Source organism: Haliotis asinina, chromosome 2, assembly GCF_037392515.1.
Source record: "Haliotis asinina isolate JCU_RB_2024 chromosome 2, JCU_Hal_asi_v2, whole genome shotgun sequence".
In the NCBI taxonomy this organism is placed as follows: Eukaryota; Metazoa; Mollusca; class Gastropoda; order Lepetellida; family Haliotidae; genus Haliotis; species Haliotis asinina.
In genome coordinates this window covers 24,763,880-24,784,809 of record NC_090281.1, presented here as the reverse complement: position 1 = coordinate 24,784,809, position 20,930 = coordinate 24,763,880, and the positions used below count along the sequence as shown (strand labels likewise).

Genomic DNA, 20,930 nt, shown 5'->3' with positions numbered 1-20,930 from the left:
CGGTTGCGGAAATATGCCGTACCAACGAATAAGGGAATAGGTGCTTAACAACGGACAAAGTAATAGGTTCTTAACAACGGACAAGGGGATACACCCAAACCAACGAACAAGAAACTACGCCGTATCAACAGACAGGGGAATAGGCCAGTACAAAGGAATGCGCCCGTGCCCAACGGAAGAGGGAATACGTCCGTAACAACGGTCAAAGTTTGCACGGTAACACTGTATGTTTGTTTTCTTAAATGTTTAACACCGCACTCAATAATGTTCCATCTGTCTGTAGGTTAACAAGACTGAACCAGACAATCCAGCGATCAACAGCTTCAGCATCGATCTGCACTACTGGGATACGATGACACGTGTCAACCACGTCAACGAGCACTGCTGATAATCTTTAGGGTTAGGGTTTGGGGTTGGGCACCCTTTACGATATTTAGGATTAGGGTTGGGGCTCACGGTCGGGGCGCTAATTAATCTGCGAAAGGGCGCCAGGTAAAGAGCATTACTCCCCAACTATGAATAAGGTGTTTGTTGAAAAAGTACTGAACAGTTAGATTCAATAGTTGAATAGGCATGTATCATGCACGGGTACATATCTTTTAGACATCATATGTTTTCAAACAGTAGCTCGTATAACAAGTGTAACTAGTATGGAGTGTTCCGTTAAACAGACATCATACATGCAACGATAATGAATTGTTTTAAGATAAAGCTGTCTTTCATAAAATAAGGACATGTTTACGGTTGTGCATGTGATTAGAGAGAGAAAAAAATAGATGAACCCCATCATACGAAGGCACAGTTAATGTCATACCAGTTTTAACAATATTAAAAGAGTATTTTTTTCAGGTTAAACTAACTGTTTCGAGTTGGATATTGCAATTTAAACGATCTTCTATCACAATAATGCTTGACTTAAACTTAAGGCTCAATCTAGGTCGGGGTGAAAACTTCAAAATATTCCGTATGTTTCCAATTAGTGTAAGGGTAAGACTTGAAAATCACACTTCATTTACAACCGTTTTCAAGAGAATTTCAGTTGTCATTTAATAACCTTTAAGACCAAAGGGAGTGGGCATGGAATTTGATGCATAAATGATGTTTAGATTTTAAAGCAAGAATGTAAACATAATTGAGGCAGCAACAGCTCTCATCTCAAAATGTTATCTTTGGTGGATATTGTCAAAGTATATTTTTGTGAACATAAAACAAATGTTGCTTAATGATTTAATCTTTGTGAGCATTAGCATTTTCATATTTTAAAACAAATTTTAACGATGTAAAACGTCATTGTCTTGTTATTTGAAAACTAATTAAATCTAACTAACCAAGTAACCAAGTAATTTGTAAGCTCTAACAGTGACTTCACAATCTCTTGTAAACTATTTCTAGTATGTTTTTACTTCAACCAACCTGAATGACATTATGCTATTGTGTCACCAAATGTACAGATTTTGATGTTTGGATCGTTGCGGGTAAGTGACACATTCCTCACCCATAAAACTTTTGTACAAAGTAGGTGACACCCCCGCCCCCTATGTCATGTTCAAAATGAATGACCACCTCCCAAGTACTTGTGCACAGAATTGATGATACCCATCCCTAGAATACCATCATAATATCATTACACACACACACACACACACACACACACACACACACACACACACACACACACACACACACACACACACACACACACACACACACACACACACACACACACACACTCACTCACTCACTCACTCACTCACTCACTCACTCACACTCACTCACTCACTCACTCACTCACACTCACACACACATTCACTCACTCACACACTCACTCACTCACACACAGAGCGTTGATGAACTGGAAAATATCAAAGAAATGCTTCAACTTTAATGTGTACCTTTAATTTTGTCTCTTGGTATATAAAAATATTCCCTTGTCGTTCTTGGGAAATAAACCCTAAGAAATTAACGTTGAGCGAGGCCACAAGTCGTGGTACAGTCATGCTAAACGAAAGATAACATCCGGGTTATCCTGGGATTCGAACCTGGACGGTCCCATCCTTACATATCAAAGGGACGCAACTCTGCTCCGCCTGAGGCCGTTTTGCTGTAATGGGTGAGCAGGTATTTACATAGCTTTTAGCAATATTCTAACAATGGCGGGGGCACCAGAAATGGGCGGCTTTCACACATTGTTTCGATGTGGGAAATCGAACCCTGGTCTTTGGGGTGACGAGCTAACCACTAAGCTATAAAGCCGCCCGCAATTTGGCTGTAAGTTCCCCTTGTTCGAATATACGTGTGTTATAATGTTGCAGAGAGTTGATGCCAACAATTTCACTGCATGACCGTGATAGACGTCATCACAGCTTCTCATACAATGCGTAATCAAAGAGAGAGATTAATGATACAGTTATCGATTTCCACGTAAGCAAGCTATTACGTTGAACACCCGCCTCAGTTGTTTCATGGCTTCTGTCGTAGGAGGTCCAACAGCTGGGTTAGCTGACGCAGTGCAACAGGCAATTCGAAGCGTTTAAGTGAGTAGTCAGCTTAACTTCAACCCATCTAGGCAATGTAGACAGACAGGCAGATCACTCTTCATTTGTGAGCGAGTGAGCTTGGTTTTATGCCACTTTTAACAATAATCCAGAAATATCACCGCGGTGGACACCAGAAATGGCATCACACATTGTACTCATGGTGAACGGGCGCCGAATACCTGGCGCGCTTGCTTTGAATGTTTACAGGAGATACATGATATACTGATGAAACACGTACAATACAGCTGTCAGTAGATATGTCAGTCTGGACCAGACAATCCAGTGATCATCATTAGCATCGATCTGGGTAATTAGGATACGATGACATGCACTAACGAGTCTGTCCACTCATCTCGTTAGTGGTAGCTTACGACAAGCGTGGAATGTTGAACAATTCTAACAAGGACACCCTCTTTGTATCAGGGTTTCAAGCCTGGTGGTTAAAGCGTTCACTCGCCACGCCGAAGATCCGGGTTCGATTGTCCACATGAACAAAATACGTGAAGCCCATTTTTGGTGTACCTTCGCCGCGATATTGCTTAACTGTCTTTAAGGAAAATTGGTCCTTGTGACGTTAAAGCAAGCAGTATGCGTTCCAAGGCTCACATTTGTTCTTGATGCTGGAATTAGAAACATTAAACCACAGGCTTAGAGGAGAAACAATTTAAGTTGTGCCTAATCAGCTTTTACCGTTTTAATATGGTGAAATAGCCACTTTCCTTCAGCTGGTTTACCCACATGAACTGGAAATAAGCAAAACCAGCGATGCAGAGACCAGCGTCATATTTAAGATGAATCAAAATGCACGCCCCAAACCGGTAGGATCCCTCACATGGGCACAATGTGTGAAGAACCTGAGTTTGCAGCCTTATAGTACTGCAATTGCACTAAAATCAGCATAAAACCAACTCACTCACTAACTCTGATACATCAATAAGATATGCTCTGGTCGAATCTATGCCTTTTTTCTTGAATCGACTGATTCGAAATGGATTTGAATTTTTTTTCAACCAACAGGCGATCGTGCGTGAATGTTTGAACCTTTGACACAAGTGTCGAGCTTCTACCACAAAGCAACATTTCCTGATCAACACGAACGTCCTAGGTGAACGTTAAAAACGATGTAACTGTTGAACATTAACTGCCAAAACGTATATTTTGTTATTGATACAAGCTATTGGTTGCTCAGATGGAGCTCAAGTGAAAGTTAAGTTGTTGCAGCGAAGACAAGTGTTTCTTCACAAGAGCGGTATGGGCAAATGCTGGCACGGGCGTGACTTGTGGGACTCCTGGTCTCTACTATTTCTCACTGGACTCCTTGTAACCGGACATATGCTGTACCTAACCAACTACTTCGAAGGTACCGGAAGTTGGCAAAATAATCACCAGGCGTTGGTGTCGGTGCCAGTGCCAGCAACAACGGTATTCAAGAAATGTCCAAATTTTTTGGAACAGGTCTCCATAGGTCAGTGGGTAAAGCGGCCACACAATGCTACTCAGGTGCTGGAACTGGAACGGTTCTATCATTCTGTTTTACAAGATCGAGCACCCATACCAAGCACACTGGAGAGAAGCGACGGTAAATGTGGGAATTATACGTACGACGAAACCCCAGCTGCCACCCACTGGCGCGCTGTCTGCAGTCCTATTGGTCAAACACCGTGTTGCTATAACAACCATTGCGTTGCACGGAACGTTGAAAAGTGCAGGTGCGAGTACTGCTTTGACCTTCGTAATCGGATCCATGCCGAAATGGCAGAGTGGACCCCAAGAGATGACAGGTGTCGACTCAAAGAGCATACACCGGAAGAGCTTTGCGACCTCCTCGACGGCAGTTCCCTATATTTTGTTGGTGACTCCTTGATACGCCATGCTTTCACCGCCTTCCTCATGGCTATTAGAGGCGACCACAAGGACGGCGCCATGAAACCCGGCCTGTCTAAAGGTAAGCTGTGAAACATATTGCACATACTATGGCAAATCTTTTCGTAGCCATAGCAAGATTTTGCAGACGACACAAGGAAAACAGATTTATCTCCCTCCAATCGATTTGCGCTTGCACCACATCGGTAATTTCCGTGCATCATGCATAATTCAATGTTATTCGAGTTAAAGGAGTACTACCAAGAAGTACCGAATGAGTTGCCATTGGCAGCAGGGTACATTGAAATGTACCTTGTTTTGTTAGCGGGGATAACTGAAAATAGTAGAAGAGCGCATAGCCAATCAAAAAACAACATTTATGTGTGAGGTAATATAATATAAGTTATTTCCTGGTCACGAGGGGAACATGGGTTGATGGGTATCATCGATGTTTGTTTATGTTCCCTGAGCTCGAAGAGCGAGGGGAACATACACAAACATCGAGGGTACATCAACCCATGGACCCCGAGGCCAGGGAACAGCGTATTTATCTTACCGAACATCTCAATGTTGATTTTGAATTGTTTGGGGTACAAAACTTTTAGTAGCCATCGCTACATTTGCAGCCGACAAACACAGATTTAGAGTTATCTGCCTTCCATCGCATTCGTCACCACTCGCCCCTTTCCGTAACCTCCACGAAGACTCGTCCCCTACTCGATGCTTGTTATGCGCGAAAATACGACAAACCAATCACACCGCGCGTAATGGATGCTTTGCTTTCATAAAAACAGTCCCGACTACTTAAATCCTTTATTGCATTGTGTTATTATTTTAAAAATATGATTAAAATATACATCGTCCTACATATCGTAGCTAACATTGCTGTCCAATGTGAAGTTTTTGATAAAAAACATGCGACTGACCGCGAGAGATTCAAATGCACGCAGGTGTTTGTGGGCATAACGGCTCTCGTTGGCCCAACTGAGTGTTTTTTTCTGACGATCTTGTGGGCTTGTTGTGGTGAATATACATGCGCTTCCAACAGTTTTAGAAACTGTAATCGTAAATCGCTAGGCGTTTTAAAACAATCATATTATAACTGCATAACTAATTAACGTTATCCTTAAACACACCTTTAGCATATACCTCATATGTCTGGGAATATTTTAGTCTGCTTTCATATATTTTCAGCGAATTCTCTTAAAATTCCACTTGGGGTATGGCAGCAAGGCTACACAAGAATGTTCAGTTTGAGAAATATTTAAAGAGTTAAGTCATTTCTGAGTTTCTGCTTTGAGGTTCAATGTACCTTGATTTGTTGGGGGTTTTTTTTCAAAATAAATTTTATTTTCATTTTCGATAAAAAATATCATTTGTAATTCTTAAACCCTTTTCATAAATATACATGGGAATATATGGTGAGTATGAGGTAATAATTACGTAAGAATGTGTCTTTAAAGTATGTTTTCCCCCTTCTTTTAGGTGTATCAAGGAGTTTTAATACTTTAAAATATATAACCAAAACCAAAAGCACCTCTACAATGTATGAGTGCTTCGGTGTTATTAAGTATCATTGGAACAGAGTTATCGTTCCTGTTTGAGGTAGTTATGATGTTCCTATGCCAATATGAAATCCTCCGAGAGGGCTCGAGTCTCTGTTCAGCTTGTTCCTGAATAATAAGAGTGGGTCACGAATGACGCTACCCGCACTACCCGTCTTACCAGGACACACGATTCATGCTGACAAACAATCTCATTCTTCACAGCGATCCTTCAAAGCCTAGCGGATGAAACCACTAAGCTTGTAAGCAAAGGGTTACAGATTCGAACCCAGGTATCGGCATCGTAAGTTGGATGTGATGAATCGAATTCAGTGATAGCAAGACCGACTTCTATCAAAGTCAAGGGAGGTTTATGTTACAATGCCAGGGATTGTTTAATAATCACACGGATGATACAGTCCCGTGGGATTTATGACGTGCAATGTGACAAGCTGTATAGTGGCGTGACGTCACCGGAAGTGTGTAATTTTAGAGAAGTGTGGTGTGATAAAGTGCTTTGATGGGAATAAGGGTGATTTCACCTTTGATCTTTCTCTTTTTCAGAATTAACTATTATAGTAAACAACAATAATAACGACTTCAGAGTGTCTTAAACTTCCTTCGTTCGTTAATCCACAAAAACACATACCATACTTCGTTTCATGCGTTATGCTAAGTTGCAGTTGCACAATTAGTTTATTGTGTGGTGTGTCTTTTCAGAATGGCATAGGAGGTGCACTGATCTTAACATGTTCGGAGCAGTTGCCTGCAGGCCTATCTTGGACCAACGACCTACTGTGTGTGGCGGGCGTGTCTCCATTAGACGGCTTCCTCACGAAACTCAGGACGATACTGGCGAACTTCTTGATCTGGTCAGGAACATCACCAATGTTAAACGAACCATGATCATCAGTGGAATAGCCCTTCACGTGCGAACAAATTACACCGCTGTTCAGGAATATCTCCAACCAGCCTTCGACTTCCTCAATACGCGTGGTGCTCTGTGGCCACATTTTCTCTTCACTGGCCTAAGTGACTTCGGAGCCTTGATGAAGGCAGACAAGAACCTATTGAGGTCGCAAAGAAGAATGTTCAATAATAAGATGGCCAGTTTCGTAGAGCGTCACGGTGCGTTGTATCTAGACCTGTATAATCTTACACACGGTGTCCGAAGCTTTGACGGGAATCATTTCGGTGTTGGTCTAAATCGAGCAAAAGCATTTATCATTTCAAACTACATACAACATTTGAAAGACAGAGGAGAGTGGTGATGCTGAACATTGATGAACTCAGTATTTATCCTCTCCGGTATTTCTGTTCTAAATCGACACATAAAGAAAAGGGTCAGACATGTTCTTCAGTAACCCATGCTAGTCTCTCCGTGAAGATCCGCGTTAGAACTGATTTTCAGTAACGCCAAAACCTGAAGGTGGGTCAGCATGTAGGGACCATGGGGACTTTCAGTCCTTTTGCTACCTGCAAAGACCCAGATTAGATTTACACCATCCCTTCAACCGCTGCAATTGCAAGAAAGGTTTAGGTGAGGTTTATAATAACAAAAATACCACGTTTAAAAATCTGGTAAATAAAAAATTATCTTTAAAGGTTTTTGAATTCACGTCCTCTCTCAGAAAGACACTACAATACTTCAAGTAGACTTGTGGTATATTGTTAGACAGTGGCGTAAAACCCAGCTTACAACGACTGACTCCCAACCTTAGGTTTTGGCTGGGGTAAAGTGTCTCCAATCATCAGGACTTACGAGTTACGACAACAGCCCTGCGACCCAGGCTCGAGGAATGCTAACTGGGTGGTGACCATCCGGTACCCGGGATTTCAAAAGGTTTTATCTGGACATGATTACAGCATTTGACAAAAATGATGCCCCATATGTGTCGTGTGACTTGTACCTACCACTTGTGCCCGTGGTTACTTTTTCGGGTAAACATCTGGCTTGCCATTGACTGAATTTGTTGCGTGTCCCTTCGGCGTGTCCTCTTTAGCACCTATGACGCCACTGTGTGGCGGTTCCTTCCTGAGGAGTGAAGGCGTGCATTTCATGCAGGCATATAATATAATTATGAATTTTTTTTGTTGCTTTGATAATTGCCGATCTAATTCTTTACGGTTCAGCTTACAACTAGAAACAACCAGAAAAGCAGCACAAACATTCCCCGAGGTTTTATAAAAATGTCACATGTCTGACGTTTATGAAATATGCATACTCGAATAGTACGATCTAACTCATGAAAGGCTGAAAAATAGATCGGAATGCCAATTCACATAAGGCATTTGTAAGGTGTTTATAATAAGATAGTAAATTTGCTGCAAAGTGGACATTAGTCCTTGATTCAAAGCTTTAGCAGGTTGGTTCTGAGAAAAACTTATTATTTCCAGAAGACAGATGGGTTAGCACTTTCAATACTGTCACTGAATATATACCAAAATCACAATCATGATTGAAACGATTGAGAAAATGTCACATCGGTATTACATGATTTACAATATCAGTATTTTAGATTTGTTTGATGAAATAAGCAAAATTAGCCAATTGTCGCCAATTGGAAATTAGTTCACTGTGAAACGCTGACAGTACATCACGTCAGTTTTGCACTTTGATATTCGGCATTGCATGGTTCCAGACCATATATTTTCATTCCGACATAATTCACCGAGAACCGACGGGAAACTGGTAGCTTGAAGTGCTCTTGCTGTGGCATCAAACTAACCCGAACCAGCCTGGTTCTCCTCGTCTTCGTCTTTTCAAGTCCGGTCGTCAGTGTATTCAAAAAAACGTGGGCAAATCTTCCGTAAGACAATGAACAAAACCCCTTCCAAACACCGAAACATCCGAGATATCGTCCGATTCAGGAGAAAACCACACCCCGACCACTTATTGTTCCAGCACTGATCGTATTGTTTAGTTTTTAATACACTTGTGAACATTACCTGGTAGTTTGTTCCGTCACCTTATGCTTCATGGACAAGGTCAAGGTTACCGACCTTCCATTGTAAAAAATTGACACTGACCGTTGTTAAAAAACGCTTGTTCACTCAACATTGCTAGCTGCATAGCCTTCACTTGTTGTTGAACCATTCTTTGTCATTACTTGGAGTTGGCACTGTCGAAATCGCTAGCTTTTCAGAATTTCCAGTTTGTAATGTCGTGCACTTAAACTGGCACAATGGCGACGGCTAGACTGGGTGATGGACGATTTGGAGTAAACTGCCCATGTTGACTGCTTCTTAACTGTATCTTCTACGTTGAAATACTTAATGTTGATAATTAATGAAACCAAAATGATTCCTATTTTGAAATATTTTGTTTCATTTACCCAGAAACAGATTCGAACTATTTGACCATCGTGGAATTATTATGTTGTCTGAGGGTGCTTTGTTTCTCAAAAGGGTGAATGTAAGAGCCTGTAAAGTGGGGACGGTGGGAAAGAAAGACAGTAAACGAAATATACTGAAGGAAACAAGTAAGGGAACACATGAAAACACAACTGTTCCTTAAAGTTTATTTTTTTCCAGATTTCTTCACACACAGTGCGATACAAAGTTCATGAAGAAATCTGGAAAAATATAAATGAACAGCGTTGCCATGTGTTCCTTTGTTTGTTTCCCTAAGAATATTACAAATTACCTGTTACTTGGGAAGTCATTCGTCGAGGCCCGATAATAATTCCTTGAACACATGTACAATCCACGCCGCTTATACACAAAGAAATGTCACTTCAACGGCCATCTGACATACTGCTAATTCAATGGAAAGGACGTTTTATTCTTCATATCGTATCAACGCTATATATAAGAATCACATGGGAACGGCGCCACCTATTAATACAAATGGGCAAGGAAGATAATCATGATCTATACCTGATAACATGTGATACAAACATTCATATATGTAAGCGCACACACACACACACACACACACACACACACACACACACACACACACACACACACACACACACACACACACATGTTGACGCAAAAGTACAGACTCAGGTACTCAGTTTCAAACATCTATATATATAGATGGGGTTGCAAAAATATAGTTCGTGTGTCAATTGGACGATGACGAAGTTGACGATGCCGGCGATATCTAAATAAGTTCAGGTTCGTACTGCACAAGAGTACAATCAAAGTTCAAGGTCACTAAGAATGAATTCGTGGAGCCAACACGTCCACACTAAAAATGCATTTTAGTTTCTGGTGTTAGTAATCTGGGTTTTCCTCTATGCTGCGTAACATTTGTCCTTTCAGGGCTTTAGAGATGAGCGTCTCTTGCCACTGAGAAATAACGGAAGACCGCTTCTTGTTTGCCAGCTGACCTTCAAGCGGAGTGAAAGCGTCGACCGTAGACGTGGCGGGTTCAAGGTCAGGTTCCTCGTAATGCCTCTCCGGTATCGGAGGGGTCTCCTTTTCTTCCTCGGAGCCGCTATGATTACGGAAACGGGGTGTATCTGGTCTCTGAGGCTTCACTTCCGGTAGATATATGGGATGAGGAATAATCCATTCACCGTAGCTGCCTGACCGCCGCGGTCTCACGAAGCTGTATTCTGACGAGGCGATAGCTTCCCTGATTAATTTTCTCTTGGCCGCCATAATACCGCTTTCACTCTCGCGTTTAGGCGGATACAATGACAGGTTTTTGTACCGGAGCTTCGGTTTGGGGACCGGGGCTGGAGGGTAGCGTTGAGGAGGTTGACGCAGGGCAGGAAGGTCACGTGACGTCACCTGACGTATCGACCTGTCACGTGACTTATGTCGAGAAAGTCGTTCGGGCGAGTCCCGAGTGAACACGAAGCGATCACGTCTGACGGAATTTTTACTGGGGAAAAATGTCGGTCGGGGTATCTCAAAGTCTTCTCGCTGTGTGAACATCGGGGGCCTGAGTGGGTCAATGAAGGGTCGGGGGATGAAAGCATCCCGGTTGGGTAATGTCGATTCCAGCCATTCCCTGTGTATGAGGGAGGGTGCGGGTGGGGCCCAGCTAGGGAGATATTGAGAGTCCATGTCGTCATCTGCAGAAATACATTAAAAAGTTATTGTAAACCACTTGGTACTTTAGTCGTTATATTAGACTGCTTTTCTCATAACAACCACATCATATTGTAGCTCAGAGGCTGAAGTGTTCGCTCGCATGTGTGGGCTCGATTCCCACCTTTTGTAAACTATGTGACGCCAAATATGTAATATTACCTATGCCCTTTCAAACCATATTCACTTGTGCATTAAGATGTGCATTTAACGTAGATAGTCATATACTGTCTTCACAGATGAGTTATCTCCCTTGCACAACCATATCTATGTCAGTTACCAGACCATAATGCAAGACACAACAGGGTAAAGGAAGCAAGGTAGAGCAGAACGGAGGCGAGTGTCTGTGGGGATGTACCAAATGCAGTATGGTGTGTGTGTGCGAGTGTGTGCGTGCGTGCGTATGTGTGTGTGGTAGAGAGTGGGTGAGTTTAATATACGCCGCTATCAGCACTTGACAATCCAGTGATGAACAGCATGAACAGCGATCTGCGCATTTGGGAACCGATGACATGTGAAAACCAAGTGAGCGGCCCTGAGAGAGAGAGAGAGAGAGAGGGGGAGAGAGAGAGAGAGAGAGAGAGAGAGAGAGAGAGAGAGAGAGAGAGAGAGAGAGAGAGAGAGAGAGAGAGAGAGAGAGAGAGAGAGAGAGAGAGAGTTTTAAATGGGTGAGTGAGTCTACGACAGAGGTATGCAGTTACTTACCCACGACCTCAAGGTACGCGATCTTCGTGAAGGGAATGTAGCGGACTCCACGGCTGTCTGTGACGGTGGGGAGATTGAGATCGTTCCTGTAACATTGAATGAACATGCATCGGTTTTGAAAATCACTCCTTGTTTGTGAGGCACCATATATTCTCCAATGAGTGTCTCCTGCTGATCGCAATCGGCCAAAACAATGACGGCTTCACCACAGGAACGCCGAGGCGTCATCTGAAGCCTCCCTTCATCATTACGAGTAGTTCCATGTAAAATAGCATCGTGAAAATAGATGGCATGAAAATCTTTGCGACGCATTATGACAAATGTGTAAATATGTTCAAAACTGTGCAAAAACGTGTCTGAATACCTTTACAAATGTAGACCATATATATAATCGTGTGTGTGTGTTTGTGTGTGTGTTTGTGTGTGTGTTTGAATGTACGTGTTTGTGAGTGTGTTTGTGATTGTGCGTGTGCTCGTGTGTGTTTTTTGTGTTTGTGTGTGTCTGCGTGTGTGTTTGTGTGTGTTTGAATGTACGTGTTTGTGTGTGTGTTTGTGCGTGTGTTCGTGTGTGTTTTTTCTGTGTGTCTGTATGTGTGTGTGTGTGTTTGTGTCTGTGTGAAACCCAACTAGTCATTTGGCCAGTATCAAGTACGTTCTGAGCTGTAGGTATCTTTGTTTATCTCAGTAGTCTTATGACTGACGGATTACTTTGTATTTTTTGTTGTTGTTTTTTACGCTGTCCTCTCTCTCTCTCTCTACCTCTCTCTCTCTCACACACACACACTCACACACTTTTTCTCTCTCTCTCACACACACACTCTCTCTCACACTCACTCACTCTCTCACACAAACACTGTCTCAACCAGTCACACAGTTTCTCTCTCTCACACACACTTTTTCTCTCTCTCTCACACACACACACACACACACTTTTTCTCTCTCTCTCTCACACACACACACACACACTCTCTCTCTCTCTCTCTCTCTCTCAAACACACAGCCTACGGAATCATCAGGTCAACCGTTCTGGACTTCAATGTAGGTGGTACAAAAATCGCTACCCAGTGACCCAACTGTTGATTCACGCCCTCCCTATTCAATCACACTCAGCCGATGTCGTTTCAACAGAACGCGACCAGCTCGCTCTGTATGCGAGTCTCCGGTGGGTATATCATACTGTTAAGCCCGATCTATGAATCCAGAAGCCACGAATTACGTGGTAGAACTGTAAGTAATCATCTCATCACCATCTTCGGATTACACAGATACTAACAAAACGAAAATACTCCACACAAAGACCCCTGGTAATAAATATTTGTTGTGCTCCCATCTCACCGTGTGATTCAGACTTCCACAATGTACTTATAGCAGGGTATTTGTTGCGCTCTTAGTTTAATGGCATGTTTCTGTCGCCGTACATCCCGCACTATACGCATGACCGACTTGCCTCTACTGATCATGACGGGTTCACGGAGGCAGCTATTTTATTTGAGTCTCACATCATGCATAGACGTGTATTTACAACACTTTATTTAGTAATATTGCGGCATTACTAGATAAATGTATGACTACCACAGTCCATATTTCTTTAATTTCTTTAATATAAAGATAATACTGACATTCCGGCAGAAGATGCCTGTATCAACGTAGAAGTAAAATACCATGTGCGTACAAGTAAACTTTCACGAACGTACGAGAGACGTTTCGTGTACGTGAGAATAAAGTACCATGAACGTAGAAGTAAAGTACCATGAACGTAGAAGTAAAGTATTGTGTACGTAATAGGACGGTACCACTGCACTTAGAAGGAGTTCTGAGAGACTGTTCTTAATCTGACATAAATGATATGCAAACTGTACAAAGTCAACAATACAAAAGGTTTCTCCGCTGTGGAAACGCGTTTTGTCTCAATAATTCTGCATAACACACTGGTCATGAAATATACGAACTCTTCTAAAATGTAAAATAACACATTTCTCGACGATTCATGTTGATGACATGGTTTCAAACTTTCTTTTTAAAGCCACTTGCCACAGGGCACTAATTTTCCACTTGCCCTAATTTCTATGACATAATCATTATGATGTAGTTATGATAGAATAAATCAACATGGTATTTGGTGTTAATGTTAAGTGGCTATTTATTGAGAAGTGATAAATAGGAAACAAATATAGCTCTACTTTAGCATCATTGCGAAATTTAATAGCTACATTTAGAGCAGATATGAAATGAATCCAAGTTTATTTGCAGTTTGAAACTGGAAGCGGAAATGATATAGTAGCCCACGGACAAGTACGATACCAGTATTTGAGTGAGTGCCCGAAATGAAAACTGACTTGTCCCGGGCGTCCGGCGATGGCGTTTTTGAAACAAATGCCACCAAACAATTGCGACCCAGGACAATTGCAACTGGATAGTTGCCACCTGATAATTGCTGCAGAACAATTGCAACACAGGACAAGTGCCACTTAGGACAATTGCCACTAGACAATTGCGACCCAGGACAATTCTCGATAAGAACAATTGTCACCGGAAATTTTATGTAATTTTATTTGGGAAAACGAAGACAGGTTGTCAACATGCATCTCGTCTTCAGTATCACTGACCTTCTGACTGTCATTGGACTATGGCCGCACATTAGTTCCGCGGTTAATGTAATGCCATTATCGCATTGGCTGTATACTCAGTATACCTCGCCTGAAAGCCTTGGCTGACTGGTGACATGCACTACCAACCCCTTCCCTACTTCTCCCTGTCATAGACTATTGATGAAACTGGACAGGAAAATTAATAGTATGTCATCAACAATCCATAGGTGGAGATACCAACTCGCATCGATGATTCCAATTGATATTACTGGATGTAAACTGTGCGCATCAGAAAATGGATTTAAGCAAAATATTTACGAACGTGACTGAATTGACAATGGTCGCCGAAACATTGAACACGCAGGGTTATGGCAACTGTGGTATCCATGTAAACCATCACCACAGACCAGTCACTTCTTGCTTTATTTCAGCCTAACCATACTGGTAAATGACTGACAGTGTCGTGGTATAGTGGTAGTGATAGGACATGGACTTAAGTCAGACATGTTGATATGCTGGCCTGCTAAGGAAACATGGTGTTGTGACATGGCCCCACACGTGTTATTATAATACTGTAGTGTGGTTTAGTCATATGATGTTGTGAGTTATTTGCATACGGTTGAATGGTATAGTGATATGGTGTTATGACATATGGTGTTAAGTTTGCTATCTTCATACGGTTGAATGGTATAGTGATATGGTGTTACGGCACGATGTTAAGTTTGTTAAGATGATAATGATATCACTATTAATGGGGTGTCATTGGGATGATAATGATATCACTATTGGTGAGGTGTTATTGGGATGATAATGACATCACTATTAGTGAGGTGTTATTGGGATGATAATGGCATCACTATTAGTGAGGTGTTATTGGGATGATAATGATATCATTATTGATAGCCAATGGAATTGTAATGATATAACTGTTGATGATGTGTTATTAGGATGAAAATGTCAGAGCGTGGTTTATCATACGTTGCGATGCTATAATGGTCTGTGATGAATAATGATAACATAATAATAATGACACTGTTGCGTTAACTGTTGATAATCCAGTTTCATTATGTATTTAATATCATTGCGTGATATAGTAATATCTACGATTTATAGACCCGTGAAGGTCCCGGGGTAGAATAGGCCTTCAGCAACCCATGCTTGCCATAAAAGGCGACTCAGCTTGTCGTAAGAGGCGACTAACGGGATCGGGTGGTCAGGCTCGCTGACTTGGTTGACACATGTCAGCGGTTCCCAATTGCGCAGATCGATGCTCATGTTGTTGATCACTGGATTGTCTGGTCCAGACTCGATTATTTACAGACCGCCGCCATATAGCTGGAATATTGCTGAGTGCGGTGTAAAACTAAACTCACTCACTCACTACGATTTATACTTACGATTTCAACATACAAATGGGATAACACCAGTCGCCGACCCATGCAAACCTAAAACCAACACAACTAGGATACCCTCTTCAAATACACTACTATGGAATACTCGTTTTTGTGTTTGTTTAATTATTTCCACCATCTACACGGTTTGGTGTTTGGTTGCCGCACTCATCAATAAGCCAGCTATATTGTAGCTGTCTGCAAATAATCGAGTCTGTACCAGACAATCCAGTGATAAACAGCATGAACATCGATCTACGCAGTTGGGACACGCAAACATGTGTCAAACAAGTCAGCGAACCTGATCACTCAGTGCTGTTAATCGCCTCTTATGACAAGATGGGTTTCCGAAGACCAATACAAACCGGGATTTTCACAGATCCCATCCACATATGAGAACATGAACGGGAGACGTGATCGTGAGAAGACGATGCATCCACAACGTGTTACTGCTCAGGGCCTAGATTTTCGAAGCTCTCTTAGCTCTAAGATAGTCGTAAGTGCCATACATATACTGTAACATTAACTTTTTGCGCTAAGAGAGCTTCGAAAATATAGGCCCACTGCTGCTTCTGGTACTGTGTTACTTTGTTACTGATGGACTGTCTAAAGTGGTTTCAGTCTCCGTGTACGTGTTAGGAAAAGCATTTCTTCCATTTAAACAATAACAAAATGACGTAACTTACCTTGGGTTTCAGTTAAATATAAAACCGTCCCACGTAGCCACAAAAGCCACACTACCCTGTCTACCCGTTTATGTCGTGCCGTACCCACAGCGAGACCTATATGCCTGAAATTGCTGCAGCTCTCAGTGTTCATAAACACAGCGGGCCTTCCAAGACATTTGAAATCGTTTAATTCAGATACAAATCTTTAAGAAAACATGTTCTATTTTTAACCTACCCCCATCGCCGAATGAGCGGCCCGTGGTCCATGGTATTCATTTTTTGTCAATGTCCCCCGACGTTTAAGGAGAAGAAGATTGATCTACGAGTTGAGAATAAAGGCTCTTGGTACATTTGATGCAATCGTCTGTCCGGACACACCCTGTACCATGGGAGTTGGTTGAAGACAAGTCGGGTATACCTATCAGCTTGAAGCTACTTCATCTCTCAAATAGCTCAGATTGTGAGTCAGGTGCGGATTGTCATTGTGAGGCTTCATGGTTGACCGGTTTGAAAAATGGATGCTTTCTGTACGGTGGGCGTGCGTAAACGCTGACCTGGTAAAGTGACAGACAGCATGATGAGACTGCGACAGCACATACTAGGTGTAGAGTGAGTGTGGAGCTTAGTTTTACGTATTTTAGCAAATATTCCAGCAATATCACGGCGATGGACACCAGGAATGGGCTTCACACACTGTACCCTTGTAGGGAATCGAACCCGGGTCTCCGACGTGACGAGTGAACGCTTTAACCACTAGGCTACCCTACCACATCCTATAGAGTATGGTGACTGTGATAAAAGAAATAATGATAAAGAGTATATGTCATGGTTAATGTGTGATGTCTATCACTATTTGGTAAAGGGACAACTAACGAAATATCGTTATGATCGTTGTTCGAGATATGTAAAGCTCCACAGCAAATGTCGTAAATATTGCATTAATGATACAACCCATCCACAGCAAATGTCGCAGTTGTCGCACACGCGCCGTTTACGGTACATGTCCTAAATACTAGATAATATTTACTATTCGTGTCACGTCCAGTATAAGAGATAAAGCGTAATCCGAAGCCATTTCTCAAACATGGCATTGTATTTTGTGCAACAATTCATCATGACAAGACCTAACCGTATTGCATGTATTTTATCTGAATCAGTAAGAATGCCAGGGATAGGCATTTATCCAATTTGTTCACTTCTTAAATTGTAGCAGCAGACGACAGAAAGCCCTTCTGATACAAGTCATTCGGAAAAGTAATAGGGCTGATCTTGAATGACACTTTTATTAAATCATATCGTGACAGCATTATGTTGAGGGAAGCGCCCATTAGCACTAATACAGTGCTGGGAGATTTGGGTTCCAAATTAGGACATATCTGGTGTTTGAAACCACGAGCATCACATCAGGGGAAGGGTAAGGGGTGCAACTCTCTGCACGACGTGTCGCGTCGATGTATATCCTTCAGCTACGTTTTCTCTACATAAACAGTAGAATAAACGTATGTAATTAATCCACATTACAAATTAGACGTGGGCGTGGGAGAAATCAATCACCCTTGACATGTGACCTGTGAACCGTTTGTTTACAGTCGCGTCAGCCCACGTCACTGAAATCCACATTGAGCGTCATGGATGTTTAAACCTTTCCACACATGAATGTGAGCTTTTTGAAACTGATAATAATGACACACCTTTATTGACACACTTTTATTAACACGCCATGGCCAACAGGCAAACCGTGAGAGCCCAGCCTCCTATTTTTGTTGCTGAGTATACTCTTACCGAGCATCAAGGGACTCCGTTCACCTCAGGCAGGTGTACTTTAGGCGTGAGCGGATTTGCGAGTGACTGTTGTTTAACGCCGCATGTGCAATAGTTGCTTACATACACACTGACTTTATAGATCCATGTTTGCTATACTCAGACATATTCATTACATGTATATTCAAACATTCCTGCTACACACAGATATTGGTATCAAACATACTGGGTACATACTTCACACATATAATTAATGCTTAACATAGACATGTTGTCTACACACATGAGTATGAGTTATATGCATAAATATTTATTAGATAATTTGTCAAGTACGTGGTTGCTCACGGACGTACTGGTTTCATGCATGCAGATGTACACACACACACACACACACACACACACACACACACACACACACAACACAGATATATATATATACTAGCAGGGTTGGTCTAATTTAACGCTCATCACGAAACGAACGTGCATTTGTATCACTGTTCCTACCGTCTCCTTCTCACATCTAACGGTCTCATTGTCATCCCCACAGTCCTCTTCTCAGTCCTCTTCTCACATCCCAACAGTCTCCTTCTCACATCCCAACAGTCTCCTTCTCACCCCCCCCCCCAGTCCTCTTCTCACATTCCCCCGTCCTCTTCTCACATCCCCCAGTCCTCTTCTCACATCCCACAGTTCGCTTCTCACATCCCAACTGCCTATTTCTCACACCCCAATATTCTCCTTCTCACATCCCAACAGTCTCCTTCTCGCATCCCAACAGTCCGCTTTTGACATCCCCACAGTCTCCTTCTCGCATCCCAACAGTCTCCTCCCCACATCCCAACAGTCTCCTTCTCACATCCCCACAGTTCGCTTCTGACATCCCCAGTCTCCTTCTCGCATCCCCCCAGTCTCCTTCTCACATCCCAACAGTTCGCTTCTGACATCTCCCCAGTCTCCTTCTCGCATCCCTACAGTCTCCTTCTCACATCCCAAGAGTTCGCTTCTGACATCCCCGCAGTCTCCTTCTCACATCCCAACAGTCTCCTTCTCGCATCCCAACAGTCTCCTTCTCGCATTCCAACAGTCCGCTTCTGACATCCCCACAGTCTCCTTCTCGCATCCCAACAGTCTCCTCCCCACATCCCAACAGTCTCCTTCTCACATCCCCACAGTTCGGTTCTGACATCCCCTGTCTCCTTCTCGCATCCCCCCAGTCTCCTTCTCACATCCCCACAGTTCGCTTCTGACATCCCCCCAGTCTCCTTCTCGCATCCCTACAGTCTCCTTCTCACATCCCAAGAGTTCGCTTCTGACATCCCCGCAGTCTCCTTCTCGCATCCCCCCAGTCTCCTTCTCGCATCCCAACAGTCTCCATCTCGCATCCCAGCAGTCTCCTTCTCACATTCCAACAGTTCGCTTCTGACATCCCCCCAGTCTCCTTCTCGCATCCCCGCAGTCTCCTTCTCGCATCCCCCCAGTCTCCTTCTCGCATCCCAACAGTCTCCATCTCGCATCCCAGCAGTCTCCTTCTCACATTCCAACAGTTCGCTTCTGACATCCCCCCAGTCTCCTTCTCGCATCCCTACAGTCTCCTTCTCACATCCCAACAGTCTCCTTCTCGCATCCCAACAGCCTCCTTCTCACATCCCAACAGTTCGCTTCTGACATCCCCCCAGTCTCCTTCTCGCATCCCTACAGTCTCCTTCTCACATCCCCCCAGTCTCCTTCTCACATCCCAACAGTCTCCTTCTCGCATCCCAACAGCCTCCTTCTCACATCCCAACAGTTCGCTTCTGACATCCCCCCAGTCTCCTTCTCACATCCCAACAGCCTCCTTCTCACATCCCTACAGTCTCCTTCTCACATCCCAACAGTCTCCTTCTCGCATCCCAACAGTCTCCTTCTAACATCCCCATCGTCCGCTTCTCACATATCACCGTGGGATCTTTAAAGTAGTAAACATCAATGTTCAAAGTGTGTCACTCCGGCCTTATGTCAACAAGGCGTGGTATACTGATACACTGGCCAACCTTTACTGTCTAACAAGCCTTACATGCATGACAATAAACGTAGTATGGGACATCCTGTTGGAGGTGAGAAGTAGCAGCACAGTGTGTTTCAATTACTAGACACGCATGATGTGCGTACAGTAGCCCATGGATTTAAGCCATTAAGTTACCATGACGCTACCATGACTGTGACCAACACTGAACGCTGGGTAACTGCAGACTAAGCCGCTGCTATTGTGTTGGAGTACTACTGTTCACCTTTTTAATCTATGTGAGACAGAACGTTGGCGATGATTCACCATATTTTAATCAATTTTGTATTAAATGGCCTAGTGGATGTAGTGTTTGCTCAGAGATCCGAGACTGGTAGTTCGGTCCCTGGTAGACCGCCTCCGTGAGATAGTGGATGACGAGAGAGTAGTTTGATCCCCTGGCAGATATTGGATAGTGTGTCTGCCACATGAGGCTATGTCGGTAGTTCCATCCCTGGATCGTGATCTAGTGGATAGTGTGTTTGACCACAGAGTCGAGGTCGGTGGTTCGATCCCCGGTAGACTGCCTCCGTGGGATAGTGGATAATTTGTTTGACCAAGGAGCCGAGGTCGGCAATTCGATCCCTAGTAGACCGCCTCCGCGGGATAGTGAATAGTGCGTTTGACCAGAAAGTCGAGACCGGTAGTTCGATCCCTGGTAGACCGCCTCTGTGATCTTAGGGATGGAGCGAAATAGAGTGTCTGCCCAGAGAGCCGAGGTAGGTAGTTCCATCCCCTACCTACAATAATCCGTCGGATACAACGACACGATGTCGCCTTTTA

General features: G+C 43.1%; 2 protein-coding genes across 2 annotated transcripts; one reads left to right on the top strand and one right to left on the bottom strand.

The window, feature by feature from the left end:
* The first annotated feature begins 3,788 nt into the window (after positions 1-3,788).
* LOC137271672 (uncharacterized) lies at positions 3,789-7,215 on the top strand. The gene is made up of 2 exons (XM_067804097.1): positions 3,789-4,482; positions 6,665-7,215. Exons 1-2 carry the CDS (start codon positions 3,789-3,791, stop codon positions 7,213-7,215), a joined length of 1,245 nt encoding a protein of 414 aa, XP_067660198.1.
* Positions 7,216-9,707: 2,492 nt separating this feature from the next.
* On the bottom strand, positions 9,708-16,823 carry LOC137272401 (uncharacterized). The gene is made up of 3 exons (XM_067804776.1): positions 16,581-16,823; positions 11,699-11,784; positions 9,708-10,977 (listed from the first exon to the last, which is right to left on the bottom strand). The coding sequence occupies exons 1-3, from the start codon at positions 16,619-16,621 to the stop codon at positions 10,169-10,171; spliced, it is 936 nt and encodes a 311-aa protein (XP_067660877.1). The 5' UTR covers positions 16,622-16,823; the 3' UTR covers positions 9,708-10,168.
* Between the last annotated feature and the right edge of the window lie 4,107 nt (positions 16,824-20,930).